The 21,581-nt window shown below is 46.2% G+C and overlaps 1 protein-coding gene across 1 annotated transcript in view; it reads left to right on the plus strand.

Annotated features, from left to right (window-relative positions):
* TGM3 (transglutaminase 3) overlaps nt 1-21,581 on the plus strand; it is a 39,845-nt gene that overhangs the window by 10,945 nt on the left and 7,319 nt on the right. The window contains exons 4-10 of the mRNA XM_014790131.2: nt 297-415; nt 1,806-1,934; nt 5,207-5,384; nt 5,488-5,623; nt 15,103-15,206; nt 17,124-17,369; nt 20,766-21,089. Of these exons, the coding sequence (XP_014645617.1) occupies nt 297-415; nt 1,806-1,934; nt 5,207-5,384; nt 5,488-5,623; nt 15,103-15,206; nt 17,124-17,369; nt 20,766-21,089 (1,236 nt within the window). The remainder of the gene's footprint in view (nt 1-296; nt 416-1,805; nt 1,935-5,206; nt 5,385-5,487; nt 5,624-15,102; nt 15,207-17,123; nt 17,370-20,765; nt 21,090-21,581) is intronic.

Genomic DNA, 21,581 nt, shown 5'->3' on the forward strand with positions numbered 1-21,581 from the left:
GTACAATTCTGCAGCATGGAGGTAGCTTCCTGCTTGAAGGAGCAAGTGGCTCATTCCTGGGGTCTCATTTTCACACCCTCAGGTTATCCCAGCTTCTCTTTCAAGCTCATAGTTCCCACAATATGAGTTGCAAGCATTACAGCCCAAGGCTTCATTCCTCAGTGGAGGCTGAGGGAAGGGCTGCAGGTGTGGCTTGCTCCAGCCCCCAGGCCAGTACTCAGGAGTGGGAGAAGGACTGGTCTCTACAGTCCTCTGTAGGATTCTAGTCCCTGATATCTGATTTCTATGTCAAATAGCGGATGGTGTCTTTATGAGGAACGAAGCCGAGAGAGAGGAGTACGTTCAGGAAGATGCTGGCATCATCTATGTGGGAAGCACAAATCGAATTAGCATGATTGGCTGGAACTTTGGACAGGTAAAAGCGTCATAAGGAGGCTGGGGTAATGTCCCTGTTACCCAAGAAGCTCAGCTGCTGGCTCCACAGATAGGTGGAATTTCCCAAATCTGTCCATTTGCCTGCCCTGCTATTCATTCATTCATTCAGAAGACATTTATTGACCACCTACTGTGTGCTAGGCCACAGACTGCACGCTAAAGATGCAGGAGACGGATAAGATGGATTTCCTGTCTTTCAGGGGGTCACAATCTAATGGGCAAAACAGACAAATAACTAAATCGATGCAATGAAGTGTTCTTGGTGCTCTAATACACAAACGAGGATAGGGCCCAGCACAGACACTTGGGACAATAATATAGTTTGTTGTTCATTCCGTGTAAGACTGTAATGAAACTTTCTTGGTATGTGCATGTGGCCTTTCAAGACCGTAGCCTCTTGGTCCTTCTTTACTGTGACCCCCGATCCAAATCCACAGAGTTCCCCGGTTTGCTCAGCCTAGAAAACCTTCAGGGATTCCCTCCACTTTTTCTTTTCTCCAGCAGATAGATGAAAGCATGAGAATGAGGTACTTTTGGTGGGGTCCCTTGGATGCCCAGGAGGGGCTGGGTAGGTGCAGGCTCTGCCCATCTCCAGTCCCCATTCTGCAGTCAACCAGAGCAAGTCTGCCTTATAGTTTATACATTGGGTTTCTGTGTCAAATTTCATTGGAAGGAATTAAAAAGAAAAAAAAGGGTAAGGATATGGAGTGCGTCCAGGGGTGGAAGGGAGGCTATTTTTGATGGCATGGACTGAGCAAGCCTCTCTTAGGAAGGAACTTTTGATCAGAAACCTGAAGAAGGCAAGGGAGCCAGATGGATATCTTGGGGAAAAGCATTGGAGGCAGAAGGAACAGCACATGCAAAGACCCTCAGGCAAGAGAGCACTTGGCCTTCTCCCTTGGAGAAACAATGGCTGAACATAAGTCTCATTTTGTGAAAATACCTTCAAAGACCTCTTTTAGCGTGATATTTTATCTTTATGATCACCTCCCCAGGAATCTAAGTAATATGCTCAAGATCACAGTCAGAGCTGGATGGAGACTTAGAGATGAGCCTGGCCTGATCCTTGGTTATACAGACGGAGAAACTGAGGCCCAGATGAGTAAGGGACTTGCTCCCAAGTTCATGACAGTGAGGGAGTCCCACGCACATCAGAGGCCTCAGCACAGCCCTCGGGGATAGCAAGAGCTCGGGATGAGTTTTCAGGGGCAAAGGTGCTGAGGTGGTCGTTCCTCGGCAGCTCTCAGTTCTGGAACTCCCAGAGTGAAGGCACCCAGGCTGTTCCCGTGGTTCTCACCGTGTAGCTCCCTTAATCAGCCGACACCACCTGTCATTTCTTTCATTCTAACATATGATCCCATTTTGAGCAGTTTGAAGAAGACATTCTGAACATTTCCCTCTCGGTCCTGGATCACAGTCTGAATTTCCGCCGTGACCCTGCTACTGACGTGGCCCGCAGAAGCGACCCCAAATATGTTGGCCGGGTGCTGAGCGCAATGGTGAGTGATAGAATAGCCGTAATAACTAGCTGTTACCGTGTATCAAACCCAACCATAGGTTAGGCACCTGAGCTCTTTCCACACGTCATCTCATTGAAGCCTGACAAAATAGGGTTGGTGGCTCTTACCATTCCCATTTTGCACACGGGGAGCCTGAGGCTCCTCTAACTTAAAGGGCTTGCCTGAGGCACACAGTGAGTGAGTGGCAGGGTAGAACTGGACCCAGGTCCGCCTGGCTCCAAGCCCTTCCACTGTAGCCTGAGGCCTTTCTCAGATGACAAGGGGACTTTCCCCTTAGGTGGCGGCCAGGGCCAGGTGGATGCAAAGCTGAGACTTTGCTCCACCACGGGGCCTCCTGGGAAAGGGGGTAAGTTCCCAAGTGAGGCCAAAGTGTTAACCTCCTTGGCTTTGATCCATGCCCTCCACAGCATGGAGTGAGAATGCTAGGCTGGGAGGGCAGCGGGCCAGCCCTCTTGTTATCTAGATGGGAAACTGAAGCCCAGGGAGCCAGAGTGACCTGCTCACAGCACACAGCCTGTGAGTCAAACCAGAACAAGGCCTTGAACTGGCCACCTAGGGCCTCTTTCACTCACCCAGTCTCTCCACGTGAGACCTGCCCCCCACCCGACACACACACACACACACACACACACACACAGAGTTACACACATAAGCCAGATCCTGAGGAATCTATCACTCTGCACTCAGTGTGTAGAGAACATCTCCATCACAAAATGTCCAAACATGCGATCTACCTGCTCAAAAGTTACAAGTTAAAAAGCTAAATGTCAGAGGGTTTAACAACTCAAACTAAACAATTACCCAGAAGTGTCTTTAACTTTTTTTTTCTGTTAATGGGTTAGTCATTTCTCAGTCTCTTTCCTTTTGAGTTGGAGAATATCCAAGCTAATGAGCTAGTTATGTGGTTAGAAATTTGAACAGTCTTTTGACTGCATGATAAATATCTGGGGGTAATCAGAGAGGGCTTCCTGGAAGAGTAGAGACTTGAACGGAGCCTTGCAGGAAAGGGGTGGAGAGGCCCAGGGAATGTGGAGGCCCTGAGGAGACGGATGAGAGCCAGGGCAGCTGGGGAAGAGTGAAGAGAGAAAGCGGGGCCTGGGCCGAACCGTGAAAACCAAGAGGCCCAGGAAGGGTGGGATGAAAGCCGAGGCCACGGTTAAGGGAAGCAGGCATTCAGGGTGGTTTATGAAGCTGAGCCTCCGGGCCCGGGAGGCAGGGGGGTGAGGCCAGCCAGCACCAGCAGCAGCTGACTCACCCTCCCCCTTCCAACAAACCACTCTATCCCAATGCCAATTTCCTCTGCGGCACCTCCCTGCTGCGTTCTCCAGACCTCCTGGTTGGGCTGGGCAGTGAGCTAATTACGGCCTGTGCGGGGCTTTGAAATGTCAGCTTTCAGCCAGAGATGACCCTGCTGATTACCACTTTGGTGGCTGGAGCGCCTGTGACTCAGAAGCTGGGGATGGGCTGCACAATCTTCCATCTTGGAGGAGGCCCCGCCTTGCCTGATCCTGCAATTACAGCCCAGGCCCTCCTGCAAGGGGATGTGGAGCTCACCTACCACACAGAGGCGCTGTGGAAGGCCCAGTCGGCCTGTCCTGGGCCAGGATCCTTCTGTTTCCAGACTGTCCATTCCCGGAGGCCTTTGTGGACTTCCCCACAGAGATGCAGTAGGGACTCACAGGCTCCGAGAGCCCTGGGAGATCCTGGTCCAGCCTCTCACTTACGGTTGGGGTAAATGCTGGTCAGAGTTTCATAAACTCTGAACACTTAGCTGCCGGAAGACACCTGAGTGCTCGTTTGTTTCCTACTTTCCTTGTATTGGAAGGTGAAGAGCTAAGGCCCAGAGAGGTGAATTCACTTGCCCACAATCACTGAGCTGACACGTGGCAAGGCTGGGCTTATAATCAATCAAGTTTCTCCTTCCTTCTTTCTCTTTTAACTTTTTATTATGGAAAAGTTCAGACCTTCCCAAAAGTAGAAGGAAAAGTAAAATGAACTCCTCTGTACCCGTCACCAGCTTCAGCACTTCCCCACTCAAGGCCAGTCTTGTTTCGTCTCTGATCCCCTCCTCCACAGATTATTTAATAAATCCCAGACATGATGTCATTTCACCCACAAATATTTCAATATGTGTCTCTAAAAGACAGTGCAACCCAGGTCTCTTGATTCCTAGTCCAGTGTTATTTTCATGCTGCATTGTGGTTGTGTTACTTATACAAGAATCAACTTATACAAGAACAGTTGAATGAATGAATGAATGAAAAGCAATATTCCATCTTTATTCTTTCCAAGAAGAAATTAGTTGCTAAAGTTCTGAAGTGATCTTTTTTTTTTGCTTGAGGAAGATTAGCCCTGAGCTAACATCTGTGCCCATCTTCCTCTACCTTTTTGGTTTTTGTTTGTTTGTTTGTTTTTGTTTTTGTTTTTTTGCAAGGAGATTAGCCCTGAGCTAACATCTGCCAAAGCTCCTCTTTTTTTTTTTTTTTTTTTGCTGAGGAAGACTGGCCCTGGGCTAACATCCGTGCCCGTCTTCCTCCACTTTATATGGGACGCCACCACAGCATGGCTTGCCAAGCAGTGCGTTGGTGCGGTCCTGGGATCCGAACCGGTGAACGGCTGCTGCAGCGGAGTGCACGCACTTAACTGTTTGTGCCACTGGGCCGGCCCCTCCTCTATCTTTTTGTACGTGGGACATCACCACAGCATAGCTGGTGAGTGGAGTAGGTCCGTGCCCGGGATCCAAACCCCCAAACCCGGGCTGCTGAAGCAGACTGCACGGAACTTTAACCACTTGGCCACGGGTCCGGGCCCTTACGCGATCTTTTTAGAAGACCTGTTCACCAAAAGACAGTTTCAAACCGTGGACCCCCAAGTCAGACACCAGCGACAGCCAGGGAGTTCTGGCAAGAAATGGTCTGCAGGCTGGTTTTCTGACCCTGCCTTGCCGCTGACAAACCGTGAAGCCTAAGTTAACCGTGAAGCCTAAGTTATCCGTGTGAGCCTGCTACGCAGGATTGATATATGGGTTAGGGGCAATCACACATGGCCTGTTAAGCAAAGCACTTTCAAATTCATAAACTGCTTGATACCCCTGGGGATCATCATTACAATTATCAACCTCAAATCACCCAGAAAGACGCAGAAAATGCACTCAACAGCTCCCTGGCTTCCTTTCTCATCTCCCGACCTTGTCCCCTGAATGCTGCATGTCACTCTCTGTGCTGATTCATTTGGGGTTTTTTCCTGCCCAGATCAATAGCAATGATGACAATGGTGTGATTTCTGGGAACTGGAGCGGCGACTACACCGGTGGCCAGGACCCAAGGAGCTGGAACGGCAGTGTGGAGATCCTCAAGGGGTGGAAAAAATCTGGCTTCAGACCAGTGCAATTTGGCCAGTGCTGGGTCTTTGCTGGGACCCTCAACACAGGTACTCTGGGTGTGCCGTGGCTGTGCTGGGTCGGTGGGCAGCAGCGGGGCGCTGCAAGGTCCCGCCTCCACTGCAGCTCCTCAGGCTGCCCCTTGACTTGCAGTGCTGCGGTCTCTGGGGATTCCCGCCCGCGTGATCACCAACTTCAACTCAGCTCATGACACTGACGGAAACCTCAGTGTGGATGTGTACTACGACCCCATGGGCAATCCACTGGACAAAGGCCGCGACAGCGTATGGTGAGTCTCAGACCCTTTTTGAGCAGCTTCTTGCTCTCCTCAGCCCCTGGGGCTCAGTGCCAAACAGGAGTTGGGAGGCAACGACATGCCAACACACAGCTTAGAATGGAAATTCTGACAATGCTGATCACACGTCTAGCAAGACCCGAAACCATGCTTCTCACGCTTCTGCAAAGTCTGATGATCCGCTCTGTGCTGCCGCCAGATGACGGGTCTGACAGCAGTGAAGGATATGGCCCCTGGGCTGTGAGAAACCACCCTGAATTTATAGGATCCATTAGATGCTATGCTACTTTAGAAGATAAACGTTGAGGCTATTGATTTTACAGTAAGAAATATAGATTTATCTTATTTCAGGCAACCCATATGACTTATGTGCTTTCTTGAAGAAAAGCAACACATTTTCTCTTACACGTATATACTTTTTATGTATCTTGGTTGGTAGAATAAAATGTTAGTTTATTCTGGATTCCAAACAAAAATAAGAAGCTTTATACGTAATTGGGCATATATATTTCTAACCACAAATATGTCACGTGCACATGTATTTACACACACAAATATTTGTAATGTGTAATAGATGTCGACTGGAAGTGGGTTATATGAAACTTATAGATGTTTATCTATAACTTCATATAGCAGTATATATACATAAAATAGATATTGTTACAGCTGTTTAAGCTTATACCATATGCCAAATTATTACCAGATGGCAACCAAAAATAATTATGTCTCTATCTCTATATACACACAGATATCTGTGTGTCTGTATGTATGCAGTAGTACACACATATGTCAATAACCCATTGTTTTAATCCATTTCAAAGGATACGTACACACACACAATCACTCACATGCATATGTATGGCTAGATAACCTGATGGCAGGTGCCATCTTATTTCCAGATGTTCAACTTTGAGATAGTCTGTGTAAAATATTCTTTATTACTTATTATTCCCAGAATAAGTAGGTCCAACTTTTCTGAAATGTGCTTAGTGTAACTAGTGGAATAAAGTCAAAGGAAAATAAAAATTACCGGGAAAAGCTGCTAAAACAAATACACAACAACCCTGTGCCAGCAACTGGCACAACTCCCCTCTGAAGGAGAGTGAGGCTTGTGTAATTCACCCAAGCTCTCATGGGTGCTGGGGTTTAATGGGGGAGAGAAAGCGTATTTCAGGATGTTCTTTCTTGATCTGCACATATACGACTTTCTCTCTAACGACACTGCTACTTACAGCGAGGTTTTGTTTTCCAGCTTCTCATAAATGAGTGTCTTTTCTTCTCCCAGGTTTTTCTTTCGCTGTTGCTGGGTCCAAAATCCCATTGCAACCTGTTCTGATTGTTGGGATAGTGCCATTCCTGGCCTTGGTTTCCTTCATGAAGGAGATGGTTGGTCTGACAAAATGACTGATTTGGGGGAGGAGTACCCTTCTGGCATAACCCTTCTGTGATTATCCTGCACGTTAGCAACTGCGGAGAGAACAGAAGGCTTGAGCCTCGGTCCCTCTGCTGAGAGCATTTCCAGTGCTGGTAGGGAAGTGGGAAAGCCATTAGTTGAGGCTAATGAATGACACAGGGTGACATGTGGAGCGCCAGGTGAGTGATTCAGACAGTAAGCACTGTGGGAACTCAGGGAAGGAGTCGTCAGGGAAGGCTTCCTGGGAGCAGGAAGGTGGGGCTTTCAAGCTGAATTTGGAATTTAACCCAGACCTCTTGGTTACTACTCTACGCTACCACCTTATATTAGCTTCATAATTCATTCCCAACATAATCACCGTGGGGCAAGTCTGGGTCCACGGACATATTCCAGGGGGTCTCCACTGTCATTTCTTTTGGTCTCATTGGAGGGTGTCAGGCCCAAAACCTCTGATTTTTGCTGAGAGTCTCGTCACTCCTCACCTTCCCATCCCTACCAGCCTTTTCTGAACCCGTCTGAGAAAGCAATGGGAGCCGTTGGTCCCTCCCCGCCCCATTCCCTACTGGCTGTGGGCGGGGAACCAGCCCTGGGTGGTATGAGGACAGAGAACCCAGTTCCAGCCTCAGTTCCGTCTCACTCCAGGACTTGTGTAAGCCACCTCATCATTTTGGTCCCAGGTTTCCCCATCAGTGAAATCTAAGGACTGGCCTAGGACTAGATGTTTACTTAAGTCTCTTACTAGCTTTAATTTTCTGATTCTCTGGAGCTTCAGCTCAGCCCACTTTTTGTATGAGAACTACCCCTCCCAAGGGAGCTATCCCGTCCCTTCTACATAGATCCCACCTGGGGGGCAGCTAAACCACCAGTCATTTTCTGCCTGGAGTGAAATTACGAGCCTGTTATTATAAGGGCAGTTTGGGTTTGGAGAGAAAACCTTCAATCTGAATCTTTACATGTTGCAAATGTTGAAAGCTTTTAGAACTTTGTTCAGATGTGCCTAAAGTAATAGAATGTAAAGATCAAGTGAGGTTAAGCATCTGATAGTGCTTAACAATAATAGCAGCAACTACTAATTTTGGGGACAACTGTTGTGTGTCAGGTACTATTCTAAGTGCTGACGTGTCCTCTTCAGAAATGATGAGGTGGGCACTGTTATGATCACCCCCATTTTACAGTTGAGGAAACGGAGACGCAGAGGCATTACCCAAGGGCATGTAACTAGAAAATTGTGGAGATGGGATTTGAACCCAGGTGGCTTTGTAAACTGTAAAGCACCAGAGAATGTTATTATTATTCCTGACTGACCTTGACCTGGAGAAATCTGACAGCTCTTACCTTGAGATTTTCCTGGTTGGCTGGACACCAGTCAGGGCTCTGGTTGCGTTGGGTGCTGTTCAACTCAGTCAGATGGAGAGGCTGGCCTCTTGGGTTCCCACTTAGGCAGCAAATGTCACTCCTCTGTAAGAGTAAACGTTGTCTCAGGGGCTCAGTGAAGACAAATGACTTGCCCAAAACCAAACTGAGTTAGTGTCCAAGCTAGTGGGGAACACAGGTCTCTGTCAATAGGACTCTCCCAAATCAAAGAACAGTAGGACTGGGAGGCATCTTAGAGAGGGAACTGCTCGTTTCATAAATGAGAAAATAAAAGCCTAGAGAGAAGTAAAGGCAAACAGCTGGAGACATTTAGATGCTCTAAATAAGTGCATTACTTTCCATAAGTTCCTAACTTTTCTTTTTTTTTTTTTTTTTTTTTTTTTTTTGTGAGGAGATCAGCCCTGTGCTAACATCCGCCAATCCTCCTCTTCTTTTGCTGAGGAAGACAGCCCTGGACTAACATCTGTGCCCATCTTCCTCCACTTTATATGGGACGCCGCCACAGCATGGCTTGCCCAGCAGTGCGTCGGTGCGCGCCCGGGATCCGAACCAGCGAACCCCGGGCCGCCGCAGCCGAGTGCGCGCACTTCACCGCTTGCGCCACCGGGCTGGCCCCAGTTCCTAACTTTTCTGTGCCTCAGTTTCCCATCTGTAAAATGAAGGGCTAGATCAGGGGACCTCAGCAATTTCTTCCAGATCTTTCTGGAAACATTTACAGCATCCAGTGGGGTACATTTTCTCCTAAGCCATTCGGCGCACGCAAGTGGTTTGGCTTAAGAGGCGCAAGGCTCTGGAGTAGTCGCTGCTTGACAGTCAGGACATTTGCGGGGAGCTTAGTTTAGGATACTTCTTTTATACGGTTGCCTTCTGGGCCACTATAAAGGAAGTCTCTGGGGCCTACTCAGTCACTGAGAAGCAGCCAGGTGATTTAGGACGGTTTGGCCGTGGTTAACTCTATCTTGACATTTCTGGCTTGCTTTCCTAATTCATTTGACTTGACTCACCATTTTCTAGAGTCACAGACCTGACTCTACTTGTAGACTTTATAGAGCTCCAAGGCAGAGGCACATGGGGATTATCCAACCCTGTGGTCAGGGAGGTGGAGTCAGCCAGTTCTGGATAAGAGTTGCTGGCAACCATACCTTGGCTCGGGTGCATGGCTCCTAACACAATCTCTCCATGGCCACCAGCCTCCACTAATAATTAGCCAGTCCCCAACATGCCTAGAGCAGCTCAGCCAGACCCACAGCCAAGAAAACCAAGGCTGCAAGTGTGGCCCAGGCCCCAGAATGATTCAATCAGCCAACAGGATTAAGTATGTGCTGTATGCCAGACCCTGCACTGGGCACTGGGCACCAAGAGAAGTGAGATGCAGGAACCACGCTAAAGGAGTTCATAGGTGCATGAGAAGATTGGCAATTATGGAGTAGAAGAAGTCATGTAACTGAATTATGGGCAAGATTCAGAGATAGCACAAAGGTGTGGTTGGCACCCTCTTGGCACATCAGGAAAGGATTTCTTGGAGGAGGCAGTATCTGAACTGCATTTGGAAGGACAAAGAGGCTTTTTCACCACCTAAAGGGGTAGGGATTTGGGGTGACTTTCTAGACAGGGTCTCCTGACCCGTTGAATTTTAAAGGTAAGCATAACTCAGTTGCTGTCTCTAGGGCAAGTGGTTTATAAACTTCAAAGTTTGCATTAGAATTGATTTGGGTGGAAGGAGATAGGAGGGGCAGGAATCTGCACCTTTTTTTCTTTTTCTTTTTTTTCCCAAAAGCCCCAGTAGATAGTTGTATGTCATAGTTGCACATCCTTCTAGTTGCTGTATGTGGGATGCGGCCTCAGCATGGCCGGAGAAGCGGTGCGGCGGTGAGCGCCCGGGATCTGAACCCGGGCCGCCAGCAGCAGAGCGCGCGCACTTAACCGCCAAGCCACGGGGCCAGCCCAGGAATCTGCATCTTTAGTAGACGACTCAGGTAGTTCTGAAACGTACAGCCTGCCCTTGAAACCCCCAAGACAGGAACAGAGCCCAAGGTTGGGCAGTAGGAGAAAGTGTGGCACACAACCAGAAACCAACCAGAATTTCCTTGTTGGAGCCCTTGGGCATTTGAGAGGCCCATGGATTCCAAATAAGTATGAGTGAAGTGCTGGCTTCTGAATGAGGGAGGAACCAGGATGTAGTTGTTATCTGTGCTGTCTTAAATTCCCGCCTTGCAAATAAGTATTAAAACACAGCTACTCACCAGTTTTTTTTACCAACCCACCCTTGCCGTAGGCTTCTCTGCCAGGAACCAAATAACTGTGAAACTTGATATTCTTATGCTTTCTCATCCCTCTCTTGTCCCTTTCAGTTTCTAGAATCATCTTCCCACACTCTTCCTGCTTTTTTGTTGGTGAATCCTAACCGATCCTACAGGCCCATTCAAAAAGGCATTTTGTGGGTCTTCCTGGAGATAATTTTTATAACTTCTTTTTCACAGCTATAGGAAATTTCAGAACATATAAAGAAGTAAAAGTCGTCTGTAATGCTATTGTTCACCTACTTTTAATATTTGATCTTTTTCTATCCAATCTGGTCTCTGTGAGCTGCTGTTGTTTGTAGAATTGGGATTATACATTCTACAAGGCAGGAGGACAAGACAGAGTATATGTTAATATATCCCACTTTTTCCCACACCTGGAAACCAACCACTTCATAAACAGTTTTAAATCATGTGATTCTGACTAAACAATCTGTCATGAGGATTTTCCCTACGTCGTGCAATAATCTTCAAAAATAAGATTTTAAATGTATCATATTCCATTGAATAGTTAAACCATTATCTCTTTCCCTGTTGTTAACTATTTCCTATTCTCTCTGTTATCTATTTCTCTTTTTTCCTCCTATAAATAACACAGTAATGAGCGTTCTTATATGGAAATCTTGAGCACATCTGTGATCAGTCTCATGAGAAAGATTCCTAGAAATGGTATACCCAGGGTTAAAGGGAATGAACATTTTAAAGGCTCATGACATCTATTGCTGTTGCCTTCCAGAAAGATTGTGATGACCTAGGTTTCATTACAGGAGTGAAGTGTATCCTTTCTTCCCACTCGTATCATTGGTTGGTATTATTTTTAATTATCTGTTTGTTCACCTCCTCTGGCCTTCTCCCTTTCTGCCTTGTTTTGGAGCTGACTTTCCATATCTCCCTCGCTCCCTGGAGGATGTCGCAGGGTCACGTTGCACCTGATAAGTACTTAAGGGGCACCTTATCCTCCTTTGACACCTGTATAGTGTAGAACTCCCCCATCCACACTTATCCTATCGGATCCCCACAGGAAGCCTCTTCCAACACGCAAAATGGAAACAATCTCTTCCTGATTATAAAATAATAAAAAATAAATAAGAAGAGTCATTAGTAACACAACTACCCAAGAAAAACATTTTGAGATAGAGCCTTCCAGACATTTTATTTTGTTTATATTCATACACATTAGATGTATGTGCTTTGAGTTTTAATTACCCAAATGGGATCAAGTTAAACAATCTATTTTATCATTTTTTATATCTTTCTATGTCAATAAATAAAAATTTAGAGAGACAGTATAGTTCGATAGTTAAAAGCAAGACCCTGCAGCCCTTCTGCCTGGGTTCAGATCCCACTCTGACTATTCACTTGTTGTGAGACCTTGAACAAGTCACCTTTCTGTGTCTCAGTTTCCAGAATTGTTGAATGGGGATAATAATTATTCCTGTCTTAGGAGAGTGTTGTGACGATTAAATGAGTTAATATATGTAAGGCAGTTAGAACACTTAATAACTTTCTATGAAGACATTTACTGTATTAGCTGTTATTGTTTAAAATATATTTTTAAATATTCACTTATTTTATAACTACAGAATTATAGAAATGATGAGTAATTCTCATTATAGAAAATGTAAACATTATAGAAATTTAATATGCACCCAAATTTATCCATATATACAATATAGACTCCAAACTGTTATCTAAACTATGGTTATCTAAGATGCTGTTACTGATTTTTTATGTATAATTTTCTAAATCCAAATAGGTTCATCATATTTGTATACATTTTTATAAGCTTATACCTATACATATATATCAACATACTATTTTGTAACTTGCTTTTCTTACTTGATGATATATTTTAGACATCTTCCCATGTAAATGCTAGATTGATTTTGCACATTCTTTTAGACAGGTGTGTGATATTCTGTTGCATGGCTCTGCCACAATTTATCTGACTGTTCCCTTATCGATGAACTTTTCCTCCATTATTTTTGCTATTACAAACAATGCTACAGTGAACATCTTTCCATGTCCATCTATGGCACTCCTGTGAGTTTTTTATAGGAGAAATTCCTAGAAGTGGAATCACCGGCTCAGTGGGTATGTAGATTTTTAAAGGTTTTTCATGCTCATTGCCAAATTGCCCTCCACAAATGTCAGACCAATTTAAACTCCCACCAGTGCTGTATGACAGTGCTGTTTTCCCACACCTGGAAATGAGTGTCACACAACAATGCGTATCATTCTATGTTTTCATCTTTGTCAGCCTAATAGGTGTAATGGTATCTTTTTGTCATTTTAATTTTATTTTAATGGTAATAAGTTTAAAACTATTTTCATATGGTCAGTGATCATTTGTATTTCACATAAAAATTGCCTGCTCATTGTCCTTAATTGGCATGTTTGACTTTTTCTTTAGTTTTTTTTTTCTTATTGATTTGTAAGTACTTTATAATATTAATTACAGCAAATCTCTCTCTAGTGTATATATTGCATGTATTTTCTCCACTTTATTGATTTTTTTTCAATCTCTTTTCTCTCTCTTCTTTAGACTGGACAATGTCTACTGATCTATCTTCAAATTTACCAACTCTTTCCTCTGTCATTTCTATTCTGCTAGTAAGCCCATCCATTGAACTATTTAACTTCACATATTGGTCTTTTTTCCAGTTAAAAATTGCCATTTGGTTCTTTTTTGATATTTTCTATTTCTCTGCTAAGAGTCCCTCTCTTCTCATTTGTTATGAGCATATTTTCCTTTATTTCATTGAGAATAGTTATAATAGCTGCTTTAAAGTCCTTATCCAATAATTCCAACATCTGGATTAGCTTAGTGTTAGTCCTGGTTGATTGTCTTTTCCCTTGAGGATAAGTCACATTTTTCTGGTTCTTTGTATGTTGAGTAATTTGGGATTGTATCCTGGACATCGAGTATGTCTGGATTCTGTTATTTTGCCTTAGCAGTCCACCTGAGATAGACTCAAGCTGCAAACTCTGCCTCACCTGTGGTGGGCAGCAGCTCACATCTCAGTTCAGTTCTTTTATCTTTAGCTGAACTGCTTATAGTCTGCCTCCGTACATGCATGGCTCAGAGGTTGCCCAGAGGCTTCAGCAAAGTTTATATACAAATTTGGGGTCCCCTTTCTCTGACTCTATCCTTTCCAGGACTTCCCCCTCACTCTCTAGCAGGCCTGGTTGACCAAGACTCTGTTTCTTGGCTCCTCAGGTCAGAAAGATGTGGGCTGTCTGTTGGAGTTTTTACTGCCCTAAACTTTATTCCCACTGTTGCCGGTCCTTAGGGCAAAGTCACCAAAAGTGCAACTCGCCCCATGCCATTCCCTCCCTCCAAGTTTTGACTCCCTTCCAAAATCCTCCCACTTTGTTCACTCTTAGAAAGTTCTCTTTTGTATTTTTTTTTCAGTTTATTGTTATCCACAGAAGGGACCATCTGTTGTGTGCTTACTCCTTCATATTGGAAACAGAACTAGCGTTTGCTTGTTTGTTTGGTATATGCAAGTTTAATATTTTTACCTGGTCAAATTTATCAGTCTTTTCCCTTACAGATTCTGAAGTTGGCATTCTGTCTAAAGCTATCCTCTCCGTATCATGAGTATAAAAAATTTTTTTCCAGGTTGGACACAACTTGGATTTATGTTGGACTTACATTTTCTTCTAGTTGGACCAAAAATTGCCAAAGCCATTGTTAGTATAGTTGCAGTGGGAGTGGCAAGGAGGAGAGAAGAGGGCAGAATCAAGGGATGGAATGAATAAGACTTTGGCTGATTGGCTATACCTGGTAAGGGAGGGGAGCCATGACTTGGACATACAGATTGGGAGACAAGGGGATGCCATTGATGAAGAACATTCTAGGACTGGTATATGTCATTCTTCAATCCAGACCTCAGCCCAGAGGCTTTGTGGCTCTTAGGCCTGTTGCTCTTGCTGCAGCCACATTCATTTTCAGCCCACATGAAGTACAGAACTGTACCCCAGCAGGAAGCACAAGAGAAAGCTGTGTGGGTTTGCCTGCTGGGTCTCTGACTCGAACCTAGCTCTGTTCTGTTCCTCAGAAAGGCAGTAGAACATGGTGGTCAAGGACCTAGGCTTTGGAGCCAGGCATACCTGGGTCCAAACTTTGATTCTGCCATTGTTAGCTGCCTAAACTCTCTGAGCCTCAGTTTCCCCTTTTATGAGATGGGCATAAAAATAGTACCGGTTTCATAGTGCTGTGAGGATTTAAGTGAGACGATGCTCGCCAAGGTTTAGCACAGTAGCTGGCACAGAGTAAACCCACTTGATGAGTATTAGGGCATTGCACCATCAGATCAGAGATGTGGTATTTTGCCCCTCGCCTGCTGTGTGGCCTCTGCAGTCTGTGGTTCTATCTGCAGGAATTTCCATGTCTGGAATGAAGCCTGGTTTGTGCGGACCGACCTGGGCCCCTCGTACAATGGATGGCAGGTTCTGGATGCCACCCCCCAGGAGAGGAGCCAAGGTAACCCTCTGCCAGCCTGCTGGTGTCCTCCTTCTCTGTGTCTGGCTCTAGGTCACGGCCTCTCAATTCTTTGCAGTAGTCGACAACAGCACAGGAAGGTCACCCGAGTCATCTCCATCTCTGGAAGGCACAATGGGATTTAAAAAAAATATTTTCAAAGTAGATTTCCCCCCCTAATTTTGCTTGGCTCAGGCTACTATTAAATGGGTGCCTTCCCTGCACCCACACGGCTGTCGTCGCTGTTGCGGAGGCCCTGGCACACGCCAGGCAACAAGGGAAAGAAGTTGTCCTCTGCCAACAGTGATTTCCGTGCACCACCCTAGTAGGCTGTCCCTCCCAGCACAGAAACCTCCCCATCTCCCATTGCCTTGGGGTCTAGCCCAAATTCCCTAGCTCAGCCCAGCCCTCAGCACCTCTCTCACCTGCATGCATGTACCCTGCCCAGCTGAGCGCTCCTTCGCATAGGCTGGCCTCATCCCTGTCGCCGTGCTCCCAGGCTCTGCTCCCACCTCTGGCCTCTCCTCCCTCCTCCCCTGTCAGAGCTTGGGTCCCAGGCTCTACAGGACCCTCCTCTCTTCCCTCCTCTGACATCTGGAGCAGGTCTTGTCTGTTCCCTTCATTTTCAGTTGTTTCTTTCAAACTTCAAAAAAGTTAATTCTATAAAGTCATATGTGCACATGGTTAAAAAAATTTTCAAACCATTCTAAAAGGACTTACAGTGAAAAGTCGATCTCACCCCCTCCCGCAACCGCAGCCTCTCTACCAAAAGCAACAAGCGTCACTAGATGGGGGGGTATAGGGGGGGAGCCTTCTAGACTGTTTCTAGGCCACTGTTTTTCAGACTTTCCGCTGCAATCCATTAGTGGTTATAAAATCAATTTAGTGGGTTGTGACCATTGTTTTAAGAAATGTAATAGCATGCCCTGGAAAGGGATTGCGGAAGGAAAGGAAAAGGAAAGAAAATATCAGAAAAAGTGGTAAGAATAAGTATTGTCCTGTGAAACTTGTGTTTCAGGATCATACATGTGCCATGATGTAAAATCTATTTATTTCTAGAGGTCATGGTAAAAAAAAGTTGAAAGTCACTGTTCCAGGCATACAAAAGTGTGTGTATGTCTGTGTGTGTGTATCTTTTTTGTTTATTTGTTTTGTAAACACAAACAGAATAATACTCTTCTTTCTATTTTGCTGCACCTTGCTTTTTCTCAGCTGGACACTTCAGAAATGAAACTGTAATTATATATCTATATCTACATCTACATTATATCCATCCATCCATCCCATCCATTTATCTGTCTGTCTATCTATCTATCTATCTATCATCTATCTATCATCTATCTATCTAATCTGTGTATCTGTCTATCTATCCATCTATATCTATTCTATCTATCTATCTATCTATCTATCTATCTATCTATCAGAGCTCTATATGCTGAGAGCTACAGGAGGGAGGTGATGTTCAGGGTTTTGGAGCTCAGAGGAGCAAGAAACACCTGTGGGCTGGGTTTTTGGGAAAGTTGTCCAGGAATAGGGGGTGATGATCTGGGAAGAATGATTTGCAGAGGTAGAAAAGAAGCAGCCCTGAGCACAAGAGAGCAGAACTTTCCTTTTTAGGAACTGGACTGAAGGCAGTGGGTCAGCAGGAAGTCCACACTCACAGAATGCAGGATTGGGCCAGTCTTCCGTAGAGGTGGAGTCTGACCAGGGTGCCATTGCAGAGGATGACAATAACCTGGGAGGGTCTGTGCTGAGTGCCAAATGACGGGGGCAGACTGTCAGGGCTGAAGAAGTTTGGCGGGGTAGAGGCAGGGGAGTTGGGTGGTCGTGGATGGCCCCTAGAGGAGCGAGCCCTGGGGTGGGCTATTGCAGACGGGCCTGGTTTTGGCATGCATCCAACCTGTGCATCCTGGCCGCCAGGGGTGTTCCAGTGTGGCCCAGCTTCGGTTATCGCTGTCCGAGAGGGCGATGTGGACAAGGACTTCGACATGCCCTTCATCTTTGCGGAGGTTAATGCTGACCGCATCACCTGGATCTATGATGTCTACAACGGCACCCAGAAGCGGAGTTCCTCGGAATCTCGCAGCGTTGGCCAGTATATCAGCACCAAGGCAGTGGGCAGCAACTCTCGCCTGGACGTCACCGATAAGTACAAGTACCCAGAAGGTAGGAGGGGCACTGATGGGGCGGTACCATCCAGGGCTTGATGGTGGAAGGACAGCTTTGAGGGTGGAGAAGGGAAAATTCCTCATATTCTTCCTGCGTTCCCAGCCAGAATGGTAGGACTGCTCCCCAGCACCTAACACCCAACTCCCCAGACTATTTCCGGTGGGGACAGGACTGTCACAGGCAGGCACAGTGCCAGCGGAAGTTTGCTGCAGGGCACAGGCAGCTGTCAGTCCAGCTCATCTCCAGCTGTGTCCCTTTGCCAATTGCATGACTGGGGTGACAGCACTGTGACTGAACATTACAGGGAGAAACATGGCCCCATGGGAGGCCCCAGGGGCTTTAGGAGAACTTTCTCAGACAGCCCACTCCCCTAGCCTCCAAGAAACACAGGCAGGAAACACTATCTGAACAAGGAAATAGACAAAGACCCCAAAGACATGGGTCTGTGCTGTGTATGCACAGAGGCTTCCCAAGAAGCCAGATGAGGTGGGTCTACTTCGTGAGGAGAACACCTGAGTCCCTGAAATCCTGAGCGTCCATGTGAATGTTGGGCCTCCTAAATTCACCTGGAGGGCTGGTTGCTATGAGGCCGCCTTTAACTCAAATTACATTTGTTGTTCTTCGAGTCAACAACCTATCTCTTTGAGGATTCTCAACGGTGATGAAAGTTCTACATTGGAAGGTGATGTTCATTTTCAGAAATAGCCGAAAGTGAATTAACGCTTGCTCTGGCAGGCCACAGTCACTCCTTCTTGGGGTCAATATTTCACTCTTTAGAAAATGCTTTGAAAGAGTTGCTTCGGTTGATCCTCACCGTTGGTTCTGAGAGGTCAGGAAAGTGCTCTCATAAAGGTGCCCACAGTCCACCCTGAAGTAAACCCTAAAACTTTGTGCAACTGCTCGCTGTTGGTGTTGGCTGCATTTTACAAAAGAGGAAGGCTGAGCACGGGAGACAGGGTCTGACTCCAAATCCAGGTGGGTGACCCCTCTGAGTAGCGGTATTTGTGGACATTTTGAGGCACGACTCTAGGGTGATGAGATTGGTGGCCTCAATTTGGCCCCAATCTGCCTATGCAGGGCATTCCCACGGTTGGGGTCAGATGGCCCTTCTCTCAGTCAGTAAATACATGGTGAGACCCTGCTCCAGGTGCCTGCTCCATGCCGGGCTCTGGGAGGCAACGAAGAACACAGCAAATGGGGCCCTGCCCTCACAGAACTCACAGGCCAGGGGGGATGGCAGATGTAGGACAAGCATTTTCAACACCATCATCATGTGGAAACAAGTGTCTGGGCCAGGGAACAAATAGCCCGGGGCAGGAGGCGAGCTCCAGTCCTTCCACTTATAAGTGGGCGACCTCAGGCAGGATTCTTAGGATCTCTGATCCCTCATCTCCTCACCTGTAAAATGAGAATAGCCATACTGTCTTCAGTAGGATTTAAATGAGCTCGTGTACATAAAGCACCAAGGGCAGTGCCTGGTACATGGTGAGGACTTCATAAATAGTGGTGATTTTTATCAACTTGAACATCTGTAGCCTCATTGGAATAATGACCTCCTAAGGTGACTTTTGAAGTGCCCTGCTTACATGGATCTATGATTCTGTGGGGTTCCCTACCTTACTGTAACACCTCAATTCTGCTTCTTGGGGCTCTAGCTGTCCCAGCCAACCTCCTAAGCAATGGAGAGGGGCCAGGCTGTGGCCAGGCTAGGGCATCCCTGCAGGATTCCTGACAATGCCCCAGCCCCTGCGTGACAGCAGGGTGATCACCCTGCCTGTTCTTCGCCAGTTCTCCTTATCTAATGATGCCAGCTTGTCCTTGGGGGCCCGGAGAAAAAGCTCATAAAATGGGCTACTAAGCGTTTGCGTAATAGCAACACCGAGGAAGAAAACAGTAGCAGGAAGCTTGGTCGAGTGAGTAAACCCAGGCAGGTGACCTATATAGGTATCTAGGCTCTGAGCCTCGTCTGAGCAAACACACCTGCTTCAAGGTCCTGGGCACAGAAGGCTCAGCTCGCTGCACAGACATCAGCTGTGGGTGTGGACTGACAATTTGGCAAGAGGATGGGAAGGCACCAAAAGGAACCCAGCCTGCCGAGAGCTGTCAGTTTGGGTAATCTGGCTCCTGCTTCCTTTTCAGTAGGGTGTGGTAGGAGGCTTGGATTAAGGGTCTAGACACCAGGGGACTGGCTATCTCTTTGCCTTTAATCCCCAGATTAGACCAGTCACTTGGACCAGTTGCTTCTCCTCTTAGGTCCTTAATTCTAACATGATGGGCTTGGTTGAGTTGGACTCTGAGGTCTCAGCCAGTTGTTATATGTAACTTATGGGAAAGGCCTGGTTAAGTGGTAAAGTTTGTAGGCTTTATAGGCTGTAAAGTATTAAAGACTTATAATAAGTCATCTGTTGTCTTAAAAATCTCATAGGTTGTTTAAGGAAGGTGGGGGCCATAAGCGTGCTCTGAGATATAAACATGGTAATTCTTCTTTGTGCGCCTCTGTCTGTGTTCCTGGAAGGCCAATACCTTCTTCTTGGTAGTGGGTCTACCTACAGGTCGAGGCAGGGAGCCTTACATGACCTGTGCGGTCAACGCGGCTCAGAGACTGAGAGTTGGTTACTGCGCTCCTAGTGCCCAGGAGCCGTGATCTTTAGGGCACATCACGGCCATTCCCTGGGGGCTGTTCATACCATCCCATTCAGCAGCACTCATAATCTCCGTTAGAGTCAGAAAACCCGTCCTTTATGTTTTTGAAACCTGGGCTCTCTCAACAATTTAAACTAGTCACAACTTGGAACCATACCAACTGGTTGGTTTTTGTCAGCTGACACAGACAACAGTGCCACTCTTCAGCCCTCAAAGCGCCTTTAGAAACAAGGCAGAATAACATAGTAAAGTGGTTTGAAAAAAATTTTTACTGAAGTCAATTCTACATCATAACCTTGTTTTGGTTTTTTTTTGCTTATGAACTCTTTCTAACCTTTTTCAGTTCCGTTTTTTTATTTATTTTAAAATTATCTGTTTGTTCTTTAAGTCTCACAAGAGACCTTTTATCCAAAAAAAAAAAAAGAAAGAAAGAAATCTAACCTAATTAGTCTAAGCAAAACATCAAGCCATATGGTATAATTTTATGCAGGTACTGGTAAGGTTTTCTCTGCAGCTCCTTGGAAATATATAGCTGATTGGAAAAGCACCATAGACCACCTGGTCTGTGAGCCTCATGGTAAGGAGGGTGAGATGGAGACCTGGAGAGGTTGGACACCTGCTCAGATCAGAATCGTTGTGCAAGCAGAAGAACCAGTGTTAGTCCCAGGCCGCCCTTCCAGGTAGGGCGCCGTCCTTTGTCCAGGTTGCCACTGCATCCCTGAGATGCTTCTCTCTCTTCCCATCACGCAGGTTCCAGCCAGGAAAGACAAGTGTTTCGAAAGGCCTTGGAGAAACTTAAACCCAATGTTGCATTTGATGCAACATCTGCGAGATACGCGGCTGCGAGATACGCGGAAAGGAATCTACAGCAGCCCAGCATCTCTGGGACCTTCAAGGTCACTGGCATCCTGGAAGTGGGCAAAGAAGTCAACCTGACCCTGATGCTCAAAAACCTGACGAATGATATGAAGACAGTGATAGTGAACATGACGGCCTGGACTATCGTCTACAACGGCACACTTGTACACGAGGTGTGGAAGGACTCCGTCACAATATCCCTGGATCCCAAAGAAGGTAACTCTTCCCATAGGCTGTTGGGGCGCCGCACATCCAAGATAGCTGACATTCTGGGGTGGAGAGTTCCTATTGGAACTGACTCAACTGACTAAGGAGCAGCACATGGCCTCTGTGGTTAAGCTGTGGGTTTTGAAGTTTTGGAAATTGCTGTAATGATGAACAGCACAAGTCAGGGTGGTGCCAACCAAAATCCTTTTACACCCTGGGGGAGGAAGGAAGGAAGATTTGGCAGTTAACAGACACACCTCAATCTCCCTTACAGGTATATTCCACTTTGCACAGTGCGCAGAGCACTTCCTTGTATACTATCTCATTTGACCTGCTTAAAAAACAGATTTCAGTATCTGCATCTTACAGACGCAGAAACTGAGGCTTAGAGAGATTGTGACTTGCTTAAGAAATTAAGTGTCATAGCTAGTACGTGGCAATGCCAGGGTCTTGGTCCTAGGTGTCCTGATACTAAATCCAGTGCAGCCCCCCATTTTCAAA

This window comes from Ceratotherium simum, chromosome 21 (genome assembly GCF_057802395.1).
Source record: "Ceratotherium simum simum isolate JZ-2026a chromosome 21, ASM5780239v1, whole genome shotgun sequence".
NCBI classification, from domain to species: domain Eukaryota; kingdom Metazoa; phylum Chordata; class Mammalia; order Perissodactyla; family Rhinocerotidae; genus Ceratotherium; species Ceratotherium simum.